The sequence below is a fragment of the Delphinus delphis genome, chromosome 15 (assembly GCF_949987515.2).
Source record: "Delphinus delphis chromosome 15, mDelDel1.2, whole genome shotgun sequence".
Taxonomy (NCBI): Eukaryota; Metazoa; Chordata; class Mammalia; order Artiodactyla; family Delphinidae; genus Delphinus; species Delphinus delphis.
In genome coordinates, this window is record NC_082697.1 from 3,808,768 (window position 1) to 3,834,194 (window position 25,427).

The following is a 25,427-nucleotide window of genomic DNA, read 5'->3' on the forward strand; positions in this document are numbered from 1 at the left end:
TGATCCCTCTGCCTCTTCCGTTTCTCGCCCACCTCTTGTCATTTACTCAGCGCCTCATTCCGGAATGCTGGAAGGATTAATGTGACACGCGTGGCAGAAGGGTGCTCATGTTTATTCACTCCGGCCCCCCACTGTTATAATTCTTACAATTTCCCTGCACTAAATACCACTCAGATCTCAACAGTTCTGAGCTTTCCTGCCAGCTAAGAGACAAGAAATCACATATTCAGGTGACGGAAGGACCCAAGTGGATTTATAATGGTGTGAATAGCAGGTAGCTTGATTTACCAAAGCTTCGAGATACTTAAGAATTCATATAAAAGGATTTGGGGATTTTGAGAATACATGTCTTCCAGGGGTGGGGATGGGGGTAATTGACTATCCTGACAATTTCTCTAAGTCAAATTCTATTACTCTGAGGAACATTCACAGATGTGCTTCCGTGAGAAACTTCTAAGTAAAAATAGGAACCCGGGACTAGTTCAGGGCAAACTTTGAAGACTGTATCTTTGCCTTGTGTGAGTTTAGGATTCAAAAAGTTGTCTATATACTTGTTTCTTTCCACTTGGCCTCCCAATAAGGCTGTGCGGTAGGCAGGGGCCAGTGGTCACATCCATTTATAAACGAAGAAAGTGAGGCTCAGTTTAAGGTTGGTTCCCCTCGGAGATTTGGTGGCAAAGCCAGGTCTCCAGACCGAACAGCCCCTTCCACTGGGCTTCCCCGGCCTGCAAACTGGGCAGGTGATAGACCCCGCGCCTGGAAAGGCCCCCAGCTTGGTTCTACTGTTGCCGTCTTGAAATTCTCAATAATTTTGACCCAGCGTTACCGAACCAGGTTCATTTTGCCCAACGCACAAGCGAAAATGCTAAGACTCCAAGGTTTGCAGCAAAGAAAGGGTTTACTCACGTGGCAGCCAAGCGAGGAGATGGGACACCGAGTCCCGGACGCCCCTTCTTGAAGGCAAGGGGCTTGGGGTATTTGGGGATGAAGAAGCAGGGTGTTCTGAGGCGTGGGGGCCGTGAGCAGCGTGGAGAAGGTGGTTGGAAAAAGATGCAGTCATTGTCATTCTGCACAGATGTAACCAAGCTCCAGGCCTCTGCACGTTAAAACATGGAGGTGCTTAGCACAATCGGAGGGTGGAGACTTGAGCCCTCTGACGTCAAAGGTCACCGAGCAGACGCTCACACATGCCCAGTTGGAGGGCTGGTGGTCTTATCCAGTCTTAACTGGCTCCGCTTGAACTAGACACAGCTGACTCCAAGTTCTTGGAAACAACTTGGACAAATATCTTATTCTTTAGGCTACGTGCCCCTTGGAGGACAAGCACGTTTTTTGTAGCAACAATTAAAACGACCTTGGTGGTGAAAGCAGGGTACAGGTGTAATGGATTCAGCTAATGATTACCCGCGGTCTCACCAGGAGTCCTGCATTGGCATTTTGCACGGGGCCCTGTAACTCCTGTAGCCCATCCTACCCACAGTTCCACGGGCTCCCCTTCTATTCCTCCACCCGGATGCCAGAAACGCCCGCCACACTGGGGCTTGCTCTCCCAGCTCCCGGGACTCCTCGGCCCTCCTCCTTCTCCCTGGATCTGCAGCAGCTAAAAGGGCTGAGAGTCCAGGAGGAGTACCCCCATGCACACTGGCAGCTCCTCCTGAGCGGCTTCACATCCTACAGGATAAATCAGTACCCAACTCTATCAGTTCATCAAAGTCAAAATTCTCTAAAATGTGTTTAATTAAAACAAGAGTCTCTTGGGCTTTCTCAGATTAGACGTGATCAAACCCACCCAGAATACTGGATTTCTCTTGGCGTTTAGGCTGGGTCTCTGTCCAATTCCCTGCCTCTGATGGTCTCCAATTCTTGACTCAAAAGGGAGAGAGGGAGGGAGAGAGAGAGGGAGGGAGAGAGAGAGGGAGGGAGAGAGAGAGGGAGGGAGAGAGAGAGGAAGGGAGAGAGGGAGGGAGAGAGAGAGGGAGGGAGGGAGAGAGAGAGGGAGAGAGAGAGGAAGGGAGAGAGGGAGGGAGAGAGAGAGGGAGCCCATCGGAAAGGCTGCAAAGGTCCACTGTTGGCTGTTGGCTATGACCGTCCTCTCCCTGGAATCCTGCCCAGCACGTGTCCGTGCCTCTGGGGACAGAAGACAAAGCTATGCATCGCTATGAAGGTGACCAGGATGGTGCCCGGGGAAGAAGCCAACGCTCTCCCCAGATTTCTCTCTTTCCAACCACCCCGAATGTTCTTTCTTCCTTGGATGGTCTCCAGATCCCGCTCCTTCCTTAAAATTCAAGCAGCCCCCCTCACCCATCTTGCTCCATAATTGACTTTAGATGAATCTACTTCCCGAACGGTAACTCTTTTCTGTCCTCTCCAGAGGTCCATCGAAAACTGACATGTAACCATGCATATCACACCAGCGAGAAAAACCCACATCAGAGCAAACTTTGAGATTTTTTTTATTATGCATTTGACAGTATTTTGTGTTAGCACAATGAATGAATTTCTCTCTGAGATATCATCTTGCCACAGAGACAAACAGTGCACAGGTGTTTAAAAAATGTGATTCAAGCCCTAAGGACTATGAGTGGGACTCAGAACACAAGTGAACATCTCTCTATGTACAGAGGCTTTGCGTTGAACACATCCGCCACAAGGAGTTGACACAGAGAACAGTTTCACAATAAATAATTGCTTCTCTAAACTGTACCCCATCCTGCTGCCAAATCAGTCCTTTCCATTTCCTTGTGACACTCACTTTTATACCTGTAACGCTTAGGATATACTCATCGAAAATTTAGCATTTGGTCAAGGCTAGCACCCCAGCATCCACCATCACATCAGGACCTCGGCAGGCACTCAAAATGCCGGCTCTTATCTCTCTGCCGTCGGGGGAGGGGGCGGCCTCTCCCCATCCCCGTGGATGACTAAACACTGCATCAGCTTCAGAAGCTCAGCAATCTCAGCGTGGCCGCTAGAGCACAGCTGAAAGAGATTGCGAACTGTCAGGTGTTACGATTCCCAGTTGTTGCCAATTACATAGATAAATAGAGATTTACGTAACTTACAAAGCCTTTGTGTCTGCAGCTTACTTTCAAGCCGTTCGCCCAAAGATCCACATTTCTTCCGGAAAACAAATATCACCTTAATAGCCTTGAGCTGGGGGTGCCTTTACAGTGGCTTCCAGGCAACTGGGTCTACTGCTCATCATCTGCCTGTGAAGGGCACAGAGGTCTCTCTGCTGCACGCCAGGGGGTTCAAAACACAGGTGTTAATTTCCTCCTTCTCTTATCACAAACATCAAGGTTTCTTCTTTCTTTCTTTTCTTTCTTTATTTTTTTGGAGATACATTCTTTTAGCGGCACCAAGCACAGCTGAAAATGCCTGTCTAAATCCTCTAAGCCTGAAACTAAACTCATCAAACCTGTACAGCTGTGATCCGCGTCTCAAGTTGACGCCCGGCGGCCTCAGCGGCTCACACCCCATGCCTGCCCCATGTGAGGGCTCAGACGTCGGCATGCTCCTCCCAGGGCCTGCATCTGTTCCAACATGGACAAGGTTTACATTTGCAAAGAGTTAGCTTGAAGTCCACTTATTCTCCAAGAGAAGTGGCTTTGCAACGTGCCATACCTCTCCGCAAACAATTTCCTGCATGAAACCGGAGCCCTGGGCGGCGGGCCCCAGGGCACAGCTGGGATCGTTTTACCCATTAGGGAAACTGGGGTCTTTGGATGGGGCATTCTTGGGGAAGGGCTGTATTGTTAAGTGAGGACCCTTTGAGTGGGTTTTCTCCCCCAGGCAAAACTCATTTCTTGTCCTCAAAGAGGTGGAAATGTGAACCCAGCAGAAGCCATAACTGAGGCCTTCCTGCTGCAGGACCCTCCCCCAGGGGGCTCCTGAAAGGGCAGGCAGAGCCCGGGAGGCGGGGAGGTCCACTCCCCGGGCAAGCATTTGATGGTGGAGGTCTAAAGCCTACTCGCTTTGTCCGGCCTTAACTTTAACCTATCTCGGAAAAGGGAGGCAAAAGAAAAAAAAAAAAAAAGAGGCCTGTTACAAAAGACGAGCTCTCTGCTGGCTGAAAGAGGAGATGTCTCCCCAGCCTATCTCTAGCCCGTTCCCTGTTTTGAACGGAACCTCCTCGCCAGAGCTTCTAGGCAATTTCAGAGCCTGCCATCCACCTGGGAAGGTGTGAACACAATCATCGCTGCTGACGCGGCCGCGGCGCGTTCTCTCTCCCACGGTCTGCTCCCATCTTTGATGATCACGTGCTCAGGATGGCAGCAGCTTCCACTCTGAGAATGTCAATCTGGAGATTACTGACTTGAGTCTTGCAAGAAAGTAGGGACCGGGCTTGTAAGGAAAGACTTTTTCTTCCCAAGTAAAGCGTCTTACAGGAGCTTGACATGCATCGTAAAGACCTAGAAGAAGCACCTTTCCAGGCCCCAGTGGGACATCTGTGCCACTGTTCTCATCTCCTGGACATCCAACAGAATGATAACACCAACAGCAAAAGCAACCAGTGCTTTTTCTGTGCTGGCCTCTGCTGCCTTCCTAGAACACACCCAGCACAGCACATTCCTACCACAGGGCCTTTGCACTTACCCTTCCGCTGCCTGACATCCCCTTCCCTCTCTCATCCCTCTGGCTCACCCCTCCCCACTTCCTCCAGTTCTTTATGCCAATGTCACCTGGCCAGTGAGACCACCCCTGTCCACCCACGCTGCAACCACCCCCAACACTTCCTGCCCCCAGCCTGCTTCCTGCTCTCCTTCATATGCCCCATTCTGTGTTTAATGTATTGGTTTGCTATCTTTTTCCCCCACTATGTAAGTGCCGGGAAGGCTGACCTTCTGCCTTATTCCCTGTGGTGTCCCCAGCATCTGGGACGGTGCCCTGCACATCACAGGTGCTCAACAAATCTTTGCTGAATTGAATAAATGCCACGATGGATGGTGGTTTTAATCACGTCCCTCCCTTGCTGAGAAGGGTTTGGTTTTGGGGTGAGGAAGAGGAGAAAAAGGAAGAAGAGGCAAAGTGGGGACCAGCTGGGGCCTAATTCATGCTCTCCTGGGGTCTGTCTCTGCCTCTCCTCTGCATTTTCATTGTGGATGCTGACAGAACCCTCTCCAGACGGCTCAAAGCAATCTGCCACCAATTTGGAAAGCCTCCCGGATACTAAGCAGGGTTTAATCCTCCCTTGATCAGACCCTGTAGGACCCCAAGCCGCCCCCCCCCAGGCCATTACTATGAACATCAATTACCATCCCGTTGCAGATGTGTAGGCAACTCAGTAATAACGATTTCTGATCGACTGAATGACAGATAAACCCAGTTGCGCTGCAGGAAACCCTCAGGATCACACAAAAAGACAAGTGGGTTTAAAAAAAAAAAAATTCCTAAAATGAACTGGAGGACTCGGAGGGCCTGGTGCCCAGCTGCTATAATTCACCTCTGTCCAGAATCAGCTGCTGAAAAGAAGAAATGATTCTTTTTGTAGAGACCACCAGTTGTTCTGGGAGCAGAGGGGCAACATGGGCACCGATAGATAAGCCTGCAGGGGCTCCGGGAAGCAGCGATCGGTGAGATTTGTCCAGACCTGGTGAAATCCAGGGCTGGACATCACTGCTCAAAAGCTACAGGGAGCTCAGGACTCAGCTCCTAAGACGCAGGGCAGGCTGTCCACAGCTTTAGGCTGTTCTGTCCCCAGGGTAATCTACCAAAAGCACCATTGCCCGTGGATGCCCACCACACGCGGTGTACCGCTGTCGGCCCGCACAGACCAGATGCACCCCACACGTCCTCTGTGCCCCCCATATGGCAGCGACTCAGAAAGCAGCTTCACCTCCTCGGACACACGCCCCCGGCAGCACCGCCAGCCTGCTTTCCTGCTTCTTTGTCAGGTGTTTGTGCCGTCCTTGAATTCCTGTGGGGAGAGAGCTGGTCTGAATGAATCAACCCACATTTCCACACGGCTGGTTCTTCAGCACCCAGTTAGGAATGATTTCCTCTTCCCACGAACATGAGCGCGGTCCCCCAGGTCCGCATCTCAGGCAAAGTTTCTGAAGGCTGAGCACACGGTCAGTGGATTCCTACCAGAGTCCAGCCTCCACCCACACTACTCAGTTATTCATCAGATGTTAAGGAGCCAGGAAGGAAAATGTGATTGGCGCTTCTGGACAGCAGATCCTGGGCCCCTGGCTACCACAGCACCTGCTGCATAGGAAGCCCCCCTGCTTGTGCGTTTCACTTGCTCAGGAAGCACCTGGAGGTCCCATCCCACCAGCGATGGCTCTTGGAAGAGGCAGCTCTGCCTGGCGGGGCTGATGCGTCTTGGCCCAAAGTAAAGAAAAGGAGGAGCAAGGGGCATGAGTAGTAAACACCAGCTTAAGTGGCTACACGGGTCGCACCTAGGGTCTGCTTGTTTATTCAAGTCCACACTGACTCACAAGCTTCTCTCCAGCAGTTAGAGCAGACTACAGGGTCTCAAACTCAGGGGCCTGGGGGGCCACCAAGTAAGATGATGAGTGACACAGGTGAATGGACATTGCATGTCCCACTCGAACCTGAGTGGTCCTTATTTGGTTCCAGCCTATCCGGCCAAGAGGGGATGTGGGCTGGTGAGACCAGATGGTCCCATTTGCTACTTTTGGAGAAGCGTAAAATATGCATTTGTTGAGGAGGGGGGTGATTCTGCAATTTTAAAGTGTTGGCAACTTATTCAAATTTTGGCAAATTGCTGTGCAATTCAGAAGAAATACGTCTGGAGGCCAGACATGGCCGTGGCGCGTTCAAGGCCTTGTTTTGAAAGGCATTGAAGGGACGGGGCTGCTGCACCCTCTGCGCCCAGCCCGCCCCCACACTCACCCACCCCCGCCTGCAGGACCGCATCGGGTGGAACAGGCAGAGCCCTGCTGCACCCACGTGGCCCAGGGCAACCGATCTCTGGAAATGCAGAAAGCCAGGGAGGGGGCTCATACCCGCGGGCAGCCAGGGTCCGGGGAGGGGGTCGTACCCGCGGGCATCCGGGGTCCAGGTGCAGAAATGCACGCAGGCGGCGTCCTCGCTCTCCGCACAGGCGCAGCGCGGCGTCCCCTTCGACGGCTGTGAGCTCCGCGGAAAGGTCCCGGCCGACCTCCTGCCCCGGAAGCTGCCTCTGTAGTTGGACAGCCCATAGGGCACAGTCCGTCTGCAAAGGACAGAGAAAGGTCAGGGCCACGTCTGGACGAACCGCCCCAGCCTCTGTGCTCATGGAGCTGGTGAGAGCGTCTGAGATGGTGGGCCTGGGTATGAATGAGGCAGGTGGTACAGTCCTGTCCCAGGAACTGGTGTCCACACCCTCCCCTGCACCTTGGGCCTTGGGAAACCTCTGGAGTGAATCCGTCATCCCCGCTACCCCGTACTCCCCAGGCAGTGGGCTGGGGCAGCCGGGATGGAAAGATGGGGAGGCCCTGGGGGAGATGGATGATGGCCTCTCTACATCCTCCCAGCAGCCAGCCCTCTTGCGGAGGGAGCGAGCAGACGCCGGGTGGATGCGTTTTTAGTCTTTTCAAGACCCAACTGTGGCCAGCGCGCCTCCCAGCCCGGGTCCTTCCAGGGCAGTTCTGGTTTTCCTTCCAGCACTCAAACCCCTGACATTGACATTCCCGCTGCCCTGAACACTGGTCCCAGCTTTCATCCTTGAGCCAGTGGCACCTGAGCCTGGCCATCCAGACCAGTCAGACACCTTCCAAACCCGCAGCCCAAGGCCGGCCCTGGCTCCCGCCCTGCTGGCCACCGAATTTCTTCTGTGCGCACATCATGTTTACAGTCTGTACTAACTGGAATAGGACAAATCCAATTACGGCCATTAGAGACACATGCTGGCCCCCGAACACAGCTTCCTCAAAGCCACAAACGTCAGGGGAACCCTCTGTGCCCTGTGAGATTCAGCTGAGGACAGAACTGACCTTGGGAAAAGTCTTCTTATGAAACTGTTTACCCATCTCATTTACGGTTGGAGCTGGGATGAGGGTGATGGTGTCATTTGAAACAATAAATGTTTACATCTGTTTCTGATGCTCGTGTCCATCCAAACCATTGCTCTCCAGGGACGGGAGGCCACTGCCAGGCAATTCAGTGGGGAAAAGTGAAAAGCATATGCTTAATTCATTAGCTCTACTGAACAGGGTTTGGGGGACAGACTACTAGTAACTAGAGGAAACACATGTGGCCAAAAGTTACTTTTCCAATAAGTCTTGGTTTTCCTGCTAGTTCCCAGGATCCACCACCTTGGCTTCCCTGAGCCCCATGGAGTCTCACCAATCATCCACCTCAAAGGGGGCTCTGACATTCTCTGTGCGTTTTCAAAATAGCATCAAATTGAATTTCCTTTAATTTGAAACACACGCCATGGAGCCTTTCTGGGGTGGTGAGGGCAAAGTGGGGGGGGGGTGCCCCATCGTGACCTAATGCTTGGAACGGACCTGCTCCCTGCTGGGCAGGACACTGGAGCTAAGAACATAACCCCATAACCCCACCCTCTTTCTCTTTTCCCCTCTCCCCATTCCCTCCCACCCAAGTGAGTTGAGAAATGGCCTTGTACGGCTTCCCTGGATCCAAGCAGGCCCAGTACTGAGCAGTCTGTGCTCACAGGATGGAGAAAGGAAGCGGGGGCCAGTCCCCTTCTGAGCTGAATCTTGGCTAAAACCCCATCTTTTCTCAGGAATGGGAAATAGGGGTGGGGGTGAGGTTGCAAAACAATACAGACATTGTGGTGAGGCAGGATTTGGCTAAAGGTATAGATTTCCAGTAACAGGGCCACATGAAATCTCTAGGTGTTGACATTGAACCCACACCCCCATTTCTTGGTGAAAATTACACACAAGGAATAACAACCACGGCTCCCATTTTTCCATCAACAGCAAGACCTGCAATTTTGAAATTGCTGTCAGTGGATCAGGCATCTGTGTGCGCAGAGCCACTCAACTTTGCAAACGCACGAAGTGTTTCTAGTGAGGAAACAAGGCGACATGGTATTTGGTAACAGAGAACCGCTAAGCGCTTTCCCAGCAGCCTCGTGGGAGGAGCTAGTATGCAAATGAGCCCTTGTAACTTTCCAAGAATGCTTATGGAGGCACGAACCCCCTGCTCCCAGCCCCAGGTGCTCAAGGTGTGCACTCCGCTGGCGGACCTGGAAGCCGGTGGGGGATGACAACATCTATGAACCAGAGGACTTAACAGATGGTCCAGACCACAGATGGCCCACCCCCATCAAGAGTTCCGGGTCCAGTGAAGGCCCACCTCCCATAGGTCAAAAATTTAAAGGTTTCTAAATTAATCTGATAAGTGCTTAAATAAGACAGTTCAGCTTCAAAACACCTTGGAAGTTGGAGCTTGATTTTAGGGTTCTGGGGCTCCTTGGAGTTCCATGTTGGAACACGGCAGCACAAGGTACATTACCTTCCATCCTGCTCCATCCCACATGCAGCCCGAGCTCCATCTACCCCCCCATCCCACAAGCAGCTGTCCCTTGACCACCCTGTAGGCCTTGGGAGATGTGCTGGAGCCCTGTTCTGTCCGTGGGTATCAGACCCTGGAAGTGGGCTCAGGGACATCTGAGTAGAGGGATTCCAGGATGGTGACTACCTGGAACATGGTCTAGAAGAAGGGGTATATGGCTTTCAGTCTCATAGACTCCTTGCAGTGGGGTGGGAGATATGGCCAGAGGAGGGTCAGAGGTACCCTCTACGCCACAGGACCAGGGCAGGTGTCTTTCTTTTTTCTATATATATGTATTTTTTAAATTAATTATTTATTTACTTTTGGCCACGTTGGGTCTTCATTGCTGCGTGCAGGCTTTCTCTAGGTGTGGCGAGCAGGGGCTACTCTTCGTTGAGGTGTGCGGGCTTCTCGTTGCGTTGGCTTCTCTTATTGCGGAGCACGGGCTCTAGGCGCGCGGGCTTCAGTAGTTGTGGCTCGCGAGCTCTAGAGCGCAGGCTCGGTAGTTGTGGCGCAACGGGCTTAGTTGCTCCGTGGCATGTGGGGTCTTCCCGGACCAGGGCTTGAACCCATGTCCCCCGCATTGGCAGGCGGATTCTTAACCACTGCGTGCCACCAGGGAAGCCCCTAGGTGTCTTTAGGTCTAAGAGTGGATACCAGCTCCTCAAGAGTACAAGAAAGGGTGACTTCTTTTGCACCTGCTGTGGACCCAGCACAAGGCTGAGCAAATGAAGACTATTAATTAAGCAACTGGTTGTTGATTGTGAGATAAACTAGTCCAATAAGACTGGATTCTCTCCAACCTAACATTCAACAACCACAAAATTCATTACAAAGAATTACCAACACCTGCCAAGCATCCACTATATCTGGGCGTACCTCATTTTATTGCGCTTCACAGATATTATTGATTTTACGAATTGAAGCTTTGTGGCAACCCTGCATTGTCAGATGATGATTGGCATTTTTTAGCAATAAAGTATTTTTTAAGGGATATACATTTTTTTAGACATAATGCTATTGCATACCTAACAGACTGCAGTATAGCGTAAACGTAACTTTAATATGCATTAGAAACCAAAAAATTCGTGTGACTTGCTTTTTCGCTTTGTTGAGGCTGTCTGGAACCAAATCCACAATATTTTCAAGGTCTGCCTGTATCTCCCTGGTATTAGTCTAACTGTGACGAGGATGCAGAAAGGCCTTAAGGAGTTCACATGCTACTGGTGTATGAAAACAGTACAGGTAAAGGAAACCTGACAAGCCCAATACGCCCAGGTATGTGCAAGGTACACAGAGCACAGAGAAAGGTTACCTGGTGATCCCGTTATTATGTTGTAAAGCACTTACATGATGAGCACTCCACCCGCTCCACAGTTTCCTGATCTATGAAAGGGCTGTCAGACGGACTGAATGATACACTGCACTTCATGAAAAATGCTTAGCAAAGAGCTCCTAGTGGTGAATTAACGTGGCTGCTGTTGTTGCTTTTTTGGTCTGGGAATTCAAGTGAGTTGTACCAGGCAGAAAAACCCCATCTACCAGGACTGCGTTTGAGATGTGTGCCTAAGTAATAAAGACAGGTAAGAAGGACCCAGAGTGTCGCAGGGCACAGCAATGCCATTCTTTGCCAGGCTTCCTTTTGGCTGGTCTATCATTCTACACTGTCTACCCAATAAGCACTCGTGTTTTAGTTGGTTTGGTACCTTTATCATTTCTTGAATGTTTCTTGAACGGTGAATTGGAAGGACCTAATGATGGAACCAGGAAAATGAAGTTAAATCGGCTGAGAACTTTGACCAGCACACCATCTGACCTGTGGTTTAGCCTGTGTTTTACAGTGGGGCTTAGAGAACACAATTCTTTGTAAAAGTAGTCAGTTCTCCCACCTGTTAATGTTCCAGTTATAACACAGAGCTCCAAACAAAAGAGAAGCAGATGAGAAGGTGAGTCCAAGTGCTCTTAGACAAAACACCCCAAAACATTCACATAGGCAACGTCTAGCATTGTGTGTATTTGTATAATAAATTGTCCTCAGCGTATGTGGTCAGAACATTCATTAGTTGATCAGTGATGGTGGTACCAGAGTCATATTTACCATTTACCATTTTCTCCCACGTGTCATACATAAATGTTAAATACTAAACTTCCAAATCTCCTGTATTCATGGTTCATCTGCATCGTCACACTGGAAGAACTTTCTTTCTTTCTACAAGAAGTTTTTAAATAAGGAAAGTTGAATGTTTCTTTTAAGAATCTGTTTTTGAGTTCAGTGTTGCCTTTTCCTACATGAACCAACCATCTCCACCTCTCTGATCGGAAAATTGGCTTCAGTCCCTGAAGTGAAAGGAGGGAAACAGATATTCACAAGGGTCAGCTAGAAGCAGCAAAAGGAGCTTCACTGGCCGAATTCTAAATTCTCAGGAAAGTTTATCGAATTGTCCTTGAAAACCCAGTTTTCATATCCTCCCCCCCAACGCTGAATAGCACTCAACAAATACCTGTGGAGTGGTTTTCAATGTACGGGCCCTGGACTAGACTGTGGGTGAACATCCGTGAACGAGACAGACCAGTGGCCCTGTACACACACAGTTGTAATCTAGTACAGGGGTTAGCAAATTGGCATTTTTGTGGGCTTCATCCAATCAAAAGAGGGTGGTTTTTCTTTAATCTGAAAATTTCATATAAACATCACAACTTCCAGCTTCTCTTGTATAACTGGAAGTTATACTCGCTCCAACCCCACACTCTAACGTGGCAGCAGGTGTCTGGAGCTGAGTGATACTGTCAGAGCCTGGCTCAAGCTCTCTGTTTGGCCCCAGTCCCTGTATCTGTCCTTCTTTGCTTGCTTCTCTCACCTGTCTAGCCCTCAGGGGCATGTAAGTTTACAAGGCCTGCTCTAGCGGCTTGTCCCATAAAGCAAAGCCAGACAGGTCACGTGCCGCGGTGACAAAATTAGCACCTGCTACTATTTTTACAAATAAAGGTGGTGTCATTATCAATTCAAAAAGCCTAGGTTCTAGGGAGTGTCTCCCCAACGAACAGAACATTTTCACTTCACGGTCAGAACATGAAGTTGACGCTCTGGTTCACATTTTTCCTGCTGAAAGGGAAAGCAAGGACAGGATCGCCTTTGGGACGCACCGTACAGAAGGCGTGACTCTGATGACCAGTCCTGCAGCCGAGAGGAAGGGGAACAACTGTTTCTCAGGGGGAGGCAGACAGGCAGGGGCAGCAGCCCCAGCTACCAGGCACCAGCAGTCATTAGATACTGCCCCCCCCCACTCCCCAGAGAATCAACTTCGAGACTCCAACATGCTTTCTAACTAGGGCTTGATTTCAGATTTTATTAAATTCCTTCCTTAGAAGACACCACTCACTTGTTCTCTCAAGCTTCAAAATATCTTCTTGGGCAAGGAAGAAAGTGTGGATCGACTTCACTGACTGTCTTTGTAACCTTAGCCAGAAAAAACTGCTAGCTAAGAACTCTGTCTAAGAGTAAGACAGGATGAAGTAACTACAGGAAGTGGCTGAATATTCAAAGTCTATAAAAGCATCCATTCACTTCAACAAGCATCTAGTGGACCACCCCACCCCCCCCCCCCCCCGCCCACTGCCACTTTGCACAAAGACATAGAGGCAAGAGGGAAACACCAGCTCAGAGACAGGAGCACCCCTCTCGAAGGACTTAAAAGCCCACAATTCTCTAGAGCCTGGGATCAACGCTGGCTGTTTTTGTCTCCTGGAATCCAATCGCTTATCTTTCCCCTGGGGAATTATCCCTCCCTCCCTGTGTGAGGTCCTGCAGAGACTGTCGACTGACAGTCTCACCTTCCCCTGCCTCAGGACTCAACAGGTGACCCAAGCTGGCCCATCACACCCGCTCCCTCCCAAGACACCTGAGCAAAGCAATTCACGGTCAGAAAATACTCTGAAGCTGCTACTTGCCAGGTGGCTCCGTCCTGCCTTGTCTGTTCGACTGTGCCCCCACTGGGACCCCCAGTCCCGGCCTGGCACCTCTCCTTTCTAAGCCTGGTACCGCTTCCCCCTCCCTCCCAGTTTGTGGGCCACGCCGCGTCCTCCCAGGAAACTCCTATGCCGTGTTAGCAACACTAGGTTTCTGTTGCTTGCGACCAGCGACCTCTAGCTGACCCCGGAACTCACTTTCTCCGGATGGATGCAACCATGACCTCTTGGGTTTCATAGAAAGACCCGGAGTCTCTGCAGCTGCCAAGGACAAGTAGAGATTTTCTTCATGGAAACAAGCACAAAAGAATATGTTCCGCATCAGGACAAAACCCAGCCAACGGAGCTGGCTGGAATCCTTCCTTCCCAGGTATGCCCACTGTGAAATGTTCGGTTTGGATCACACTTTGGGCGGGTGGAAGCAAGCGGATGACCCCACGATGCTCAGGGCCCAGCCCCCAGACACTTGGCTGACCACCTCACAAGGCTCACCCTCCAGTGACTTGATTCCTTGTCCACTCACCAAACGCCTGTGAAAGTCTGCTTGGGACAGGCCTTGTGCCAGACAACCACTGGGTGCCCTTCCGACCTCCAGGAAGGAAAACAGCCAGAACACATCTCCTCGTCGGCCTCGTTATGCGAGCAGAAGCACACACACACGCTTTCTGGTTCTAAAGGATACGCCCCAAGCTTCATGCTCACAACATAAAGTGAAGTGACCGTTTGTAGCTTCACTTCTGCAGAAAATCCCCGCATCTCTAAGGGGGAGGATCCCAAGGCGGATTGCTCCTCCACCACCCGGCACTGGGGAAGGTCCTCCTGCAGCCTCAGAAATAGCCAGTGGCCCAGAGCATTAGAAACATCAAAAGAGCGAGCAACGTGCTGTGGGCTGGAGATTAATTTTTTTTTAAGACATTCCCCCCACCCCACCCCCCAAAAAACCAACCCACGACTTTCGAATTTATCCAGGACTTGGTTGTTGGGGAATTTTACCAGAATTACACACATTTTCAAAGAGAACAGTGACTCTCCATCAATCGGACCCAAGGCGTGGGGGCGTTCCTCACCTGTGCTGCAGGTGTGGCTTCCTTCTTGTCCCCTGGGGTTGGTAACAGCTGGTCTCTGCCTGTTCACCTCGGCACCCAGGGCAGCCCAGGCAGTACCTGGCTCAGAGCGGGTGCCCAATAATACCTCAGCATCTCGGTAACAAAGGTCTGCTACGTGAAGAAAGGAGGGAGGGAAGGAGGTCTCAATTGGCCGTTTCTTCTAGGCCGTGCCCAGCCTGCAACCGTACAGAATTCCTGGCTGAGTCACTGGACTTCACTATCGTTGTCCTCAATCGGCCCCTCTTTGCGGTTCTTCTAGAGAGAATATGGTCTCTAGATCACAAGAAATGGAAGAACCATGTCTTGATAGTAACTTCCACAGACACAAGAGGAAGAAACCAGGCTGCCCGGATGGATGAGGCCTCAGAGACAAAACCAGAGGCTGCCCTCGGCAGACAGACCCAGGTTTCTGGCCCAAATTGAAGACTAGCTCCCTGAGAGGCCCTAGGCGACTGGCTTCTCTCTGGGGTTGAGAAATGAAATGACTGGCTCTCCGGAAGGTCCGTCCAGCTCCAAATTCCATCGAGAGATTCCCGAATGCCCTCACTGTTACTTGAGCGTCTCCGAACAGCACAAACCCTAGAGCAGGGCCCAGCCCTTCTCTCCAGCAATTAAACCACAATGAAATGTGGGGTCTCTACCCCACCCAAGCGGAGAGATTCCCAGGATCTCACCAACTGTATTTAGAAAGCTTTGGCCCGAAGAGTAGGACTCTCCCATGTCCTACCGCCACATAACTGAGCTTAAAAATCACCCCAAAGCCACAGGCTGTCTCATCCCATCAGCTCCCTGGACACGGCATCCTCCTCCCCTAATGCAGACACAGGGGCTCTGAATGAAGGATATTTGACCAGTGGTCAAAGCAAGGGAGAACGGCAGAAAAATCCTTCTGTGTTCGGTGTGTGGGGTGGGATTTCCAAGAATGACAGCTTAAAAAAGAAAAAAAAAGTTAGGGCAACAAACGCCTGCAATATTTGGAGAATGAAGCCATCTATGGAATCCAACAGATTAGCTGGTTTCCCCTCCATCTGGTACAACCCAAATGCGGCCATACGAGTTAGGCTAGAGTTTCTCTCCCCAACCCCCAGTGACCCTAACGAATTCCAGGTCGAATGTAGGCATGAGCAATCCACGTCTGTCTGGCATGGCCTCATTATAACTTTATGCAAAGCTGCAGACAGATGTGGCTCAAAATAGTTCCCAGCAGTGGAAACAGAAGGGGTGAAATAAGGAGCAGGTATTTTTTTAAGAATGGGGGGTATCTGTACAGGGATTAAAACAAAATACAGACACCATCACACATCCCTTTAAATAACCCACAGAAAGCAAGAGAAGACACCGTTGCTAATTTTCAGGAGACTTCATCTTACGGATGGAAAAATCCTACTGAAGGAAGACATGCTCGCCATGGCAACAAAAATAAAGACACTCGTTTTCTTCCTAATCTAATTGTTTGCATCCTTGTGGCAGCTCTGATCACTGGATTGCTGACCTCAAACTAAGAAGACCTGAGTCCCTCTAGAGAGACAGGCTTTATCCCCAAACAAGAACCAAGCACAGGGGCAGATCCTGTCTTTATTAAAAATGTCGATATTTGGTCGATTATGACGAGTGATTTTTGCACTAATGTTGACTTTTTAAAAATATCGCGTTAAGTTTTATTTTGCTTTTTGACATCTCCAAGTTTGCACCTGAAAGAGTGGGTCATAAGTCTCACCCTATTCTCCACCCTGCAAGAAACCCACGGAAATCGGATTTAGAAAAACCCAGAAAAGCTACAGACACCTCTGCTCTCTTGCCAACTTGCTTCTGACTTTTGGCAAAGCTGCTGGCCGCTCCCCAAGTTGTGGGCTGTTCGTGCCATCACCGAGCAACAAAGGATCACAACACGTCGGCCACATCAGCCTTCGAGGCTTTCTCATGGATGCGTGAATCTGTTTCTGTTTTTTAAATTACCGGGCCGGGCACAGGGTTCGCTGGCTGCCCTGTTCTAGTGTTACTGTTTATTAAGGCCTCCTGCTAAGTCAGCCCTGAGAGGCTATAAAAGAAGAGAAGACCTGTGTCGCCACGGCTCTGAACATTGCCAAGTTCTCCCAAAGCTCTTGGCTCTCCTGAGATTCTGAGCTGGGACACGTGAGAAAGGCCAGGGGATGCCCTAGCCTGCTGTCCATTCCTAGGAGACTTAGCCGGGGAGCAGGGCTTTAGAAACCCCCTGAACTGTGTCTGGACCGGCAGCTCATCTACACTGTGGCCATTGCCCGGATTTATTTTCCTTCCAAATACAATTGGTTCCTATCCCAAATAGGGGGAAAGTGTGTGTGTTTGTGTGTGTGTGTGCGTGCGTGCGCACGCATGCGTGTCCCATTTTAAGGAGGTCTCTGTTTCCACCGAAACATGACTTAGAATGAGATGGGGTCATTTCCCTCTTAAACAGTTGATCTATTTGTTATGTGCTCCAAAGCTGAGCGTCAGTGGCACGGGGTTACCTGGAGCTAGGAAAGGGGCCCCAGGCAGCCCCACTGGACGTGCTGAGATGCTGCCAATCCGGAGCGGGATGAAGAGCTGGCGCTACAAAGCCCTGTGAGTTCCGACCCAGCCGTGGGACCCCCTTAATGAAAGCAATGTTTGCTCCCCAGCTTCCTTTGTTTTAAATTCTTGCAGGAATATACCGCACCAGAGATGTCAGAGCCTTTCATCTGCCTTCACATTTAAGGCCAAGTTCCTAGCTGCAATGCCCCTTTCATCTAGCAGAAATCTAAATTCTCCCTCCAGGGTCATGCAGGGTCACGACCTCTTCCTACCGAGTTTTCTGGAGGCAAATCAAACTGCCTTCCAGCCTCAAGCCTCTTTCTCATCCAGTCAGGATCAGCTGCATTTCAACGAACCCATTTCTGTCCCTGGATATCTCACCTCCTCACAGCCACTCTGGGGTAGAAAAGGGGACTTTCAGTCCAAGTGAACCCAACCGGAAGGTCACCTTGTGTGAGCCGACCTTGCCAACAAACTCTGAAATTTAGCCCCGAGGCCGTCAAATTTGAAAGACGCATCTTGCTGTGAAATGTTCTGAGCTACGGCTACCCAAACTCAAAATTGGGATGGAAACATCTACTAGATTTCCAAGGGGGAGATGGTTACACGGGAGGGAAACAACTCAGAGCGTCAAACCACGATCACTCAGAACCCTGAGTTCAAGATCACTTTTAGTCCGGCTGATACAGTCTTTTCTTATGTGTCCTTATTTATTTACCACTTTTGTAAACAGATTCCGTAGTTATTTCCTGGGATCCCTTCCTAGTGGCGCACACTCAGGTCCCCGGCGGTGCTGGGTGCCTGGGAAACGGCTGCAAAGCGTTGTGTCTATGCTGCTGGACTCACCCTTACTAAGATTTCATCGTTTAACAAAAAAGTTCTAAACAGATCATTCGAATTATCCTGAAATGCCACACCCCCTCCCTCTCCCCTGCTTCAACTGTACCCACCTCCCCATTTAGCAGAGGGAGCCCAGGGCAGCACCTTCCGAGAACACCATGCCCTGTTGCCCCAAATTCTAGTTATTTACCAAGGTAGGTAGGACTCACGCAAGAAAGGAGGGGCAGAAAGGGCAGAAAGAAATCTCATCAAGCCTGTAACAACCTTTGGCCACCAGAGCGCTTATCAAGCCACTTATCAGCAGTCCTCCAAACACACCTTTTCCCAGGGTCTGTAAACCTTATGCAAATCAGATGCTAATAGACCGCGCACCGAGGGCCGTAGAGTAGGGAAAAGCTGAGGTATCCGGGGGCAGGCTCCTCAGCGTTACTGCAGGAAGCAGCGCGAGCCCAGTCGGAGGGTCCAAGGAAGCTGACCTCAGCAGGACTCGAGCTACCTAGTCACCGGCTTCTCCAGTCACAGACTGGGATACGGCAGGTGCAGCGGCAGGAAGGGTCAAGCAGCCCCAGGGGCTGTACAGTTATCTGCGTGGTCACGTCTTTGAGGGACTGAGTGTCTGCTAGAGTCCAGACACTGTGCTGAGAACGCCCCTCACGCTTTCTCATGTCATCCTCACACATCTTTACTCAGAAGCCACGGTCAACATCAGTGTGGACCATTGTCACCATCATCACCATCGTCTACATGGTCATGACGTAGCTCAGAAAGACTATCCTTCTGCCTCAAAAGCTGCATCTCCAGCAACGATGCTCCCAGTCCTGACTCACGGGTCACATGACCGTCACTGGGGTCTCCGAAATCACATGGTGGGCGGGCAGCCCGCCCCGCATCAGTGGGAGGCTGCAAACCAGATCCATCCATTCCTCTGGGATGTTCTCAAATTTAAAATGTCCCTTCTGGGGCTTCCCTAGTGGCGCAGTGGTTAAGAGTCCGCCTGCCGATGCAGGGGACGCGGGTTCGTGCCCCGGTCCGGGAGGATCCCACGTGCCGCGGAGCGGCTGGGCCCGTGAGCCATGGCCGCTGAGCCTGTGCGTCCGGAGCCTGTGCTCCACAACGGGAGAAGCCCCAACAGTGAGAGGCCCGCATACAGGGGAAAAAAAAAAAAAAAAGTCCCTTCTTAGAAACGTGCTGGCATATTTCTCTTGAACAACACAGGAGGCAAAGATGAGTCTGTGGAATTGTTGCCTTTTTGTGGTAGAATACATTGAAATACAATTTAAATGTTTTGCTATTATTATTTTCACTCTGGGGAGACACATGTCATTCCTGAGTCAGTGTGGCCAGGTTGATCATCTTGTTAGGTCACCATCCTAGAGCCACACTGATGTCTGCAACTTACCCAGGGGCACAGGGAGAGGGTGGTACCACCCCCAGGCCATGCAGCGAGTCACATTCAGGACACAGGGCAGAGCTCCTGGGTCTGGAGTCTTCCCACGAGATTACAGAGCCCAGATTTTCCACCACAGCCATGATTCCAAACATCCCGCACTGCTCTTTCCAGAAATACATTCCTACTTGTCAGCCCATGTGGCTCGGATTTTTGTTTGGAAACATGGTCACTGTCACAGCACCACAATGCCTCCCTCATTATGTCCTTGGAGGGATTTAACAGATGGAAATTTCCCTCAATTCTCAGGAGAAAAGTGGGGAGGAACAGAGCAGGGCTCCTTGCTGGGGGCCCTGCAGCTGACTCCACTGGCCATCTGAGAGTGAGTGGCTTCACTCCACAGCCAGGTGCACAGTGGCAGGTGCAGAGGGACTGCCCTGCTATGGGGTACCATTAGCACCGAGAGCTCTGTGATGGTTCATTTTTTATGTGCCAACTTGGCTGGACCATGGTACCCAGATATGTGACCAAATGCCAGTCTAGATGTTGCTAGGAAGGTATATTTTAGAGGCAATTAACATTTAAATCAGTAGACGTCGAGTAAAGCAGATCACCCTTCATAACGGGGGTGGGCCTCATCCAGTCAGGTGAAGGAGAGGGCAGAGAGGAGTGAGGTGCCCTGAGCAGGGAGGGAATTCTGCCTCCAGGATGCCTCAGACTGAAGAGTGCAACATCAGCTCGTGTGTGTGTGTGTGTGTGTGTGTGTGGTGTGTTTATATACACATAGATACCTACACACACACGTCCTATTAGTTCCATCTCTCTGGAGACCCTGACAGACACAATCCCCCACCATGTCACAGGACACTCCTGTTTTTGAAGTATTCTCATGGAAAACAACCCCGAGGGCACAGGGATGTAAGCACGTGGGCTACTTGTCCCTACTTCTCTACTTATTATCTTATTCTCGGCAAATTTTCCATGGCCTTAAGACGGGATGTGTTTTTCTCTGGTGTGGAGTTTTGTTTTTGTTTTTGTTGGCAACAGTGGGGCTGCTGGGGGGAGGGTAGGGGCGGGGCTTCCTAACGTGGCCAAGGAGAGCCATGAGCATCCCTTGTCCCGTGGGTGAGCTGCTATCTCCGCCGCCTCCCCAGGGGCGAGAAGGGCAGTGCCCAGGATGCACTTGGTTCATTTCTCTTTGGGGTCCCAGATCTTCTGGAAGAAACAATGGAAGTTATGGGCAACAGCTCTGGGAAAATCCACATTCCCGCACACGTCTATAGGGATGTGAGACCTCTGGCAGCACCCACACACCCTGGGACAGCAACGCCTCATGTGTGGGAGAAAGACCCGCAGACAGAACCTCAGTGACAACAAAGACAAGGGCCTCACAGGAAGTCACCAGCGTTACTGGGATCTACTACGTGCTGGGTGCTATTCGAGCGCAGGTCTGGAAGAACCAAGTGTGCAGAAGGATGTGGGGAAACCAGAGAACTTGGATCTCACACCCAGAAAACACCTCTGGGAGCAGCTGGTCTCTCGAGCCTTCACTTTCCACGTGAGATACAGTAACTACAGCATCCCTCCTGAAGCTTTTGGGTCCTTAAACGCAGCCAAAACAACCATTCTCCAAGAATGCCTGCAACCTTGCAAGCATCCTTCCGAGATACAGCCGGATTTTTGCCTCTGCCTCCATGTGACCGAAGGGCAGAAGAAGGAAAGACACCAGAAGCTGAAAACCACCCAAAGTTCAAGACTCTCTGTTTAGGCCTGAGGCTCCAGACCCCTGCGGGTTCCCAGCATAGCCAGCGGTGGGGACGGGATGCAACTCACACCCTGGAGAAGTTTTGAGACAGCAAGAGGGTCTGCTAAAGAAGAGGGGGTGACAGCTAAGGGGTGGGGCTGGAAAAGCCCTCGGTGTGTGCTACCCTCGTCCGTTTAGCTCAATCCAGTCATTCTTCAGATGCTTCCATTTCTCCAAAGGTCCAAGTTCCCTAAAACCCATTTCCTCACTTCGCGATCTTATCCAACATGTTTTAAAGTTTGCCAGTGGACCTGTCCATATACCAACAGAGAATTTTTGGACGGAAGGGAAGAAAGAGGGAAGGAGGGAGGGAGGAGGAAAAGAAAGGAAGACAGAGAAAGACCATCCAGGAACATCTTCCGTATAAAAGTTATGTCGCTTGTCTGACTTCAAAACGCTCAAGCCTGGCTATTGTCATTTTTTTTTGTTTCCCCGGGTAGCTCACGAAACTCCCAAACACCATATTTAATCCTTTCCCCCTAGTGTTTAAAATGAATCAGGGTCAGGGAAGAGGGGAAGAGGTAAATCAAGCTGTGAGGGGAACGTTAGCAAGTTAGCTAGAAAAAGCCACAGACCCATGGCTTCATCTCGGGCCCTACACCACAGCTCAGAACTGGGAGACAGGATTCGCACCAGGTCGCAGGGCTTTGCGACAATCGCTTCCCGCAGCCAGTGCTCAGGGCTTGGCAACAGGCAGAGAACTAAGGTGGTCTCCAAATGTCCCCTCCTCTCCTCTGCAAAGGCCCCCCTGCCCCAAATTTGCTTAGCTTTCTTCTTTCTCCTTCTTGACCCACAGTCTGGGATTCCTACCAAGGCTGCCCTCAGTCCTGGGTTCTGTGAAGCTAATTTGGTCAGAGGACAATGCCAGGAAGATAAGTATCAGAAATGACAAGTGTCAGGGTGATGGGGACGGTAGGAGAAGGTGACCCTGATCACTGTCTGAGAACAGAAGGCAATCAGTGACAGCCCGTCCAAGGGTCCCTCCCCAGCACACATCACTTTTATGACCTGGCCCCATCCTTCCTACTGTGGGCTGACGGTATGTGCAGGAGCTGATCAGACACAGCCCGGCAGGCAAATTCTGCAATCAGGGTCAGCTTCATTTTGGGGGACCTGGGATAAAATGCAAACGTGGAGCCCTTGCTTCAAAGAGTATTAAGCATTTCCACCGCTGTGCTGCACACCTGAAACTAACACGATATTGTAGGTCAACTATACTTCGATTTTTTTTTTAAAAGTATTAAGCATTTCAAGATGGCAACAATACGCTTTAAACCATGAGGGTCTTTCTGACCTGGAGCCCTGTGCACGTGTCCAGGCTCCCCGCTGGAGCCAGCCCTGCTTGCCATGCTGGACAACAGGGTGACTTTCCAGACCTCTCCCAGATGCACTGAGAGGGTTCACGACCTGGTTTGAAACACATTCGGCCCCCCAGGTTCACCCTCTTTTGCACTTCATCCTCGAGGTGTCAGTGAAACAAGGTGGGTATGTGAGGCCCATCGAGATATCACCCAGGGTGCTCAGAGGTTAGATGGCTCGGGATGAAGGAACCCCTGAAAGACCCGAATCAAGGGGCTCCAAACACAGTGGCAAAGTTGCCTTTGCGGGCCAAGGGCTCCAGGAAGGCTAAGAACCCCTAGTCAGGTGCAAGCAGGACGCCCAAGAGACCCCAAGAATACCTAGAGACATCTAGAGCCATCTGGTCCAAGTCCCAGACTGTAGAGACCAGGAAGGCAAAGTCCAAAGGCTGGTGACCAGAGCACGGTCAATCCCTCTTCGCAGTTTGCAGGATGATGTTTCTGCAGAAGGGGTTCCTGAACTGAGTCGCTGCCCACGGCCTCGGGAGAGAGTGAGCTTTACAGCAAGGAGACCCCACAACTAAGTCAGGTGTCACTGTCTCGGTCCTGCAGTAAGAGAGTTCTTAGGGACCGGAAGGGCCAAGGGGGAGCTGTCCGGGGCAGGGGGTGACAGTGGGCAGGAGAAGCCAGCCTGGGGAGGACCCGTGGGCTTGCCCCCACAGGAGGTAAGGAGCCTGGAGCCCATGGAATTTCACCCCTACGGGGCAGGTTCCACGAGGTCCTGCCAAGCCCACCCCTGTGCTCCCTAGAGAGCGGGCTGATTTCAAGGAATCTGAAACTCCTTGGAGGCTGGCAGGGTCAGCAAGGGGGGCCAGGCCCACTTAGCCCCTGGGGCAGGAGATAACTTTCCGGGCTTCTTCCCTCCCAGAGGGACTTCTCAGGTGTCTAATCCCTCTGGCCGGCTCATTTCACTCAGAGGGAGGGCTCGCCCTTCCACCGGATCAGAAACTCTGGGGTTGGGTTTCTCCTGGGCCAGACCCTCAGAGGGGATGGGGGTCACACCCTTGACCTGCAGACCTGACCTGGGCTGGCAGGAGAGCCTAGCAAGGGCTGAAGGCTGTGCCAGGCGGGCTCTGGGCTGACCAGGCTGGGATGGGACCAGGTCATCCCGGAGTGTGAAGAGAGGGGCCTGGCCCAGGAGCCCCCGCCCCCAGGGCTGACTCACTCAGGAGTGTTGATCCAGATGATGTCCAGGTGGCAATAGTAGACACACTCTTTGTCCTTGTAGGTGAAACATGTACAGCGCCGGGCTCGGTGGTGCACGGGGCCCCCCTTGGCCGCCTGCTCCCCAAACCGACCAGGTCCCTCCTCCTGCCCAGGGCTTCTGGGGCTTGGACCGCGCACTGCTGTTGTGGCCACAGTCTCCTCTGCGTCCCCCTCCGATGTGGCGGCAGAGGGGGCCCGGGGCTCGCCGCTCCTGCCAGCGTCCCCAGGCTGGGGGCGAGGCACCAATCCTGCAGAAGGCAGATTGAGGGGCTCCTGAGTTGCCGAGGGTGCAGGCCCCGGACACCCACCATCCCCCAAAACCCAGGGGAGGGGGAGCCAAACCTTCTGCCAAGTTTGCAAGCTAATGGTACTTTCTGTTAAGTCTCCAAGCTACGCCCGAGGTTCGGAAAAGTGTGCAAAGCTAGGCGCGCCGCTTCCGAAAAGTTTGCAAGTTGCGTGCACGCTTGGTGAAAAGCTTGGGAGCTCTTCTCGCCGCGCAGCGCGCGAGCTATCTGTGCCCGCTGAAAACGTGCAAGCATTGTGCAGGCTTTCGGAAAACTGTGCAGTCATTTTGCACAGTTTCGGAATCGTTTGCAAACTTTTGGAAAAGTTCCCGACTTCACGAAGTATCGACAAAGTCCGCCCCGGGCCCCGGGTCTCCAGTCTGCGTGTGGGCTGCAACCTCCCGAGCCCCCGGGGGTTCGTGCCCTCAGCTTCTGCCCCCCAGCCCGCCCCCCGAGCGCCTGCAGGGGTGGCGAGCCGGGGCCAGAGGCCTCTGCCAGCAGTGCCCCCTTCCCCGCGCCCCCCGCCCCGCCCGTCCCGGGGTCCTTTTGTGTGCGCTCGCGCCAGGAGCCGCGCGCCGCCCCGCCCGCTTACCTGCGGCAGAGGTCACTGCGAGCCCGAAAAGGAACCACAGCCGCAGCTCCATGAACCCCGATCGGCCGCGGGAGCACCGGGCCGGAGGACGAACGCCTGTGGCCGTGAAAGGGGGCTCGTGCCGGGCACGGCGGGCCTCGCCCTCCGGCTAGGCGGTCTTCGAGGCCGACCACTGGCTGGCTGCGTCCCGGGCTGCGGCCAGGAGTTGGCTGCGACGGTCTCGAACTTCAGAGCGCGCTACCCATCCCGGCGCAGGGCTGGCCGGCTGTGCGCTCCGGCTCTTCTGCTTCCCGCACCACCCCCCTCGCCTCCCCGCCCCCCGGAGGGGCTGGAGCTGCCGCGCAGGGCCTTTGAACCCGGGGCGCACGGGGGTCGCCTCGCAGGCGCGGGGGAGCCGGCCAGGCACAGGGCCGGGTGCGATGGGTGGGGGCCGGGACAGCTGCCGGAAGGCCACGCGCGCACACACTCGCATACACACGCACACGCGCGCACTCACGCTCACGCGCCCACCCCGCCGCGTCGCTGCCCGGACCCTGCAGCTCCCACCGCAGCTCAGTGGGAGAGAGAAAAGGCTGCGCCTGAATCCTATCTTTTATCTCTGGGGCTCTGGAAAGCAGCATTTCTCACCGTTCACCTAATGACACCTTACCCTTGCACAGACCTGCCTGCCAAGGCCCTGGGCGTACTTTACACTCGTGACTCACGGGCACAGGCAGCGTCTGCCCGCCTCTCCCGGGAGCTCAGAGCTCAGAGGGTTTGGGCAGCAATCAGGGACAAAGTCAACCAAGAAGTGGAGCTAGCGGTCCTGGGGTGTCCGTGACTTCCGCACAGTCCCCTGCACTGGGGAGGTGGCTTCGGTGAGAAGCAGGTTCCTCTCTCAGTCG

At 52.3% G+C, this 25,427-nt stretch overlaps 1 protein-coding gene across 1 annotated transcript; it reads right to left on the reverse strand.

The window, feature by feature from the left end:
- Window positions 1-3,959: 3,959 nt before the first annotated feature.
- On the reverse strand, window positions 3,960-24,595 carry EDN3 (endothelin 3). Its single transcript, XM_060032638.1, has 5 exons — window positions 24,544-24,595; window positions 23,627-23,915; window positions 7,007-7,180; window positions 5,876-5,931; window positions 3,960-4,000 (listed from the first exon to the last, which is right to left on the reverse strand). Exons 1-5 carry the CDS (start codon window positions 24,593-24,595, stop codon window positions 3,960-3,962), a joined length of 612 nt encoding a protein of 203 aa, XP_059888621.1.
- Window positions 24,596-25,427: the final 832 nt, after the last annotated feature.

What these genes read in the sequence shown, in the direction of transcription:
- EDN3 (XM_060032638.1), bottom strand. Translation starts at nt 24,595, where the DNA reads ATGGAGCTGCGGCTGTGGTTCCTTTTCGGGCTCGCAGTGACCTCTGCC. An exon ending in ATCTGGATCAACACTCCTGA is followed by an intron (nt 7,181 to 23,626) that starts GTGAGTCAGCCC and finishes TGTCCTTTGCAG; the next exon opens with ACGGACTGTGCCCTATGGGC. An exon ending in CCTGACAAAGAAGCAGGAAA is followed by an intron (nt 4,001 to 5,875) that starts GCAGGCTGGCGG and finishes CCCTTTTCCGAG; the next exon opens with ATAGGTTAAAGTTAAGGCCG.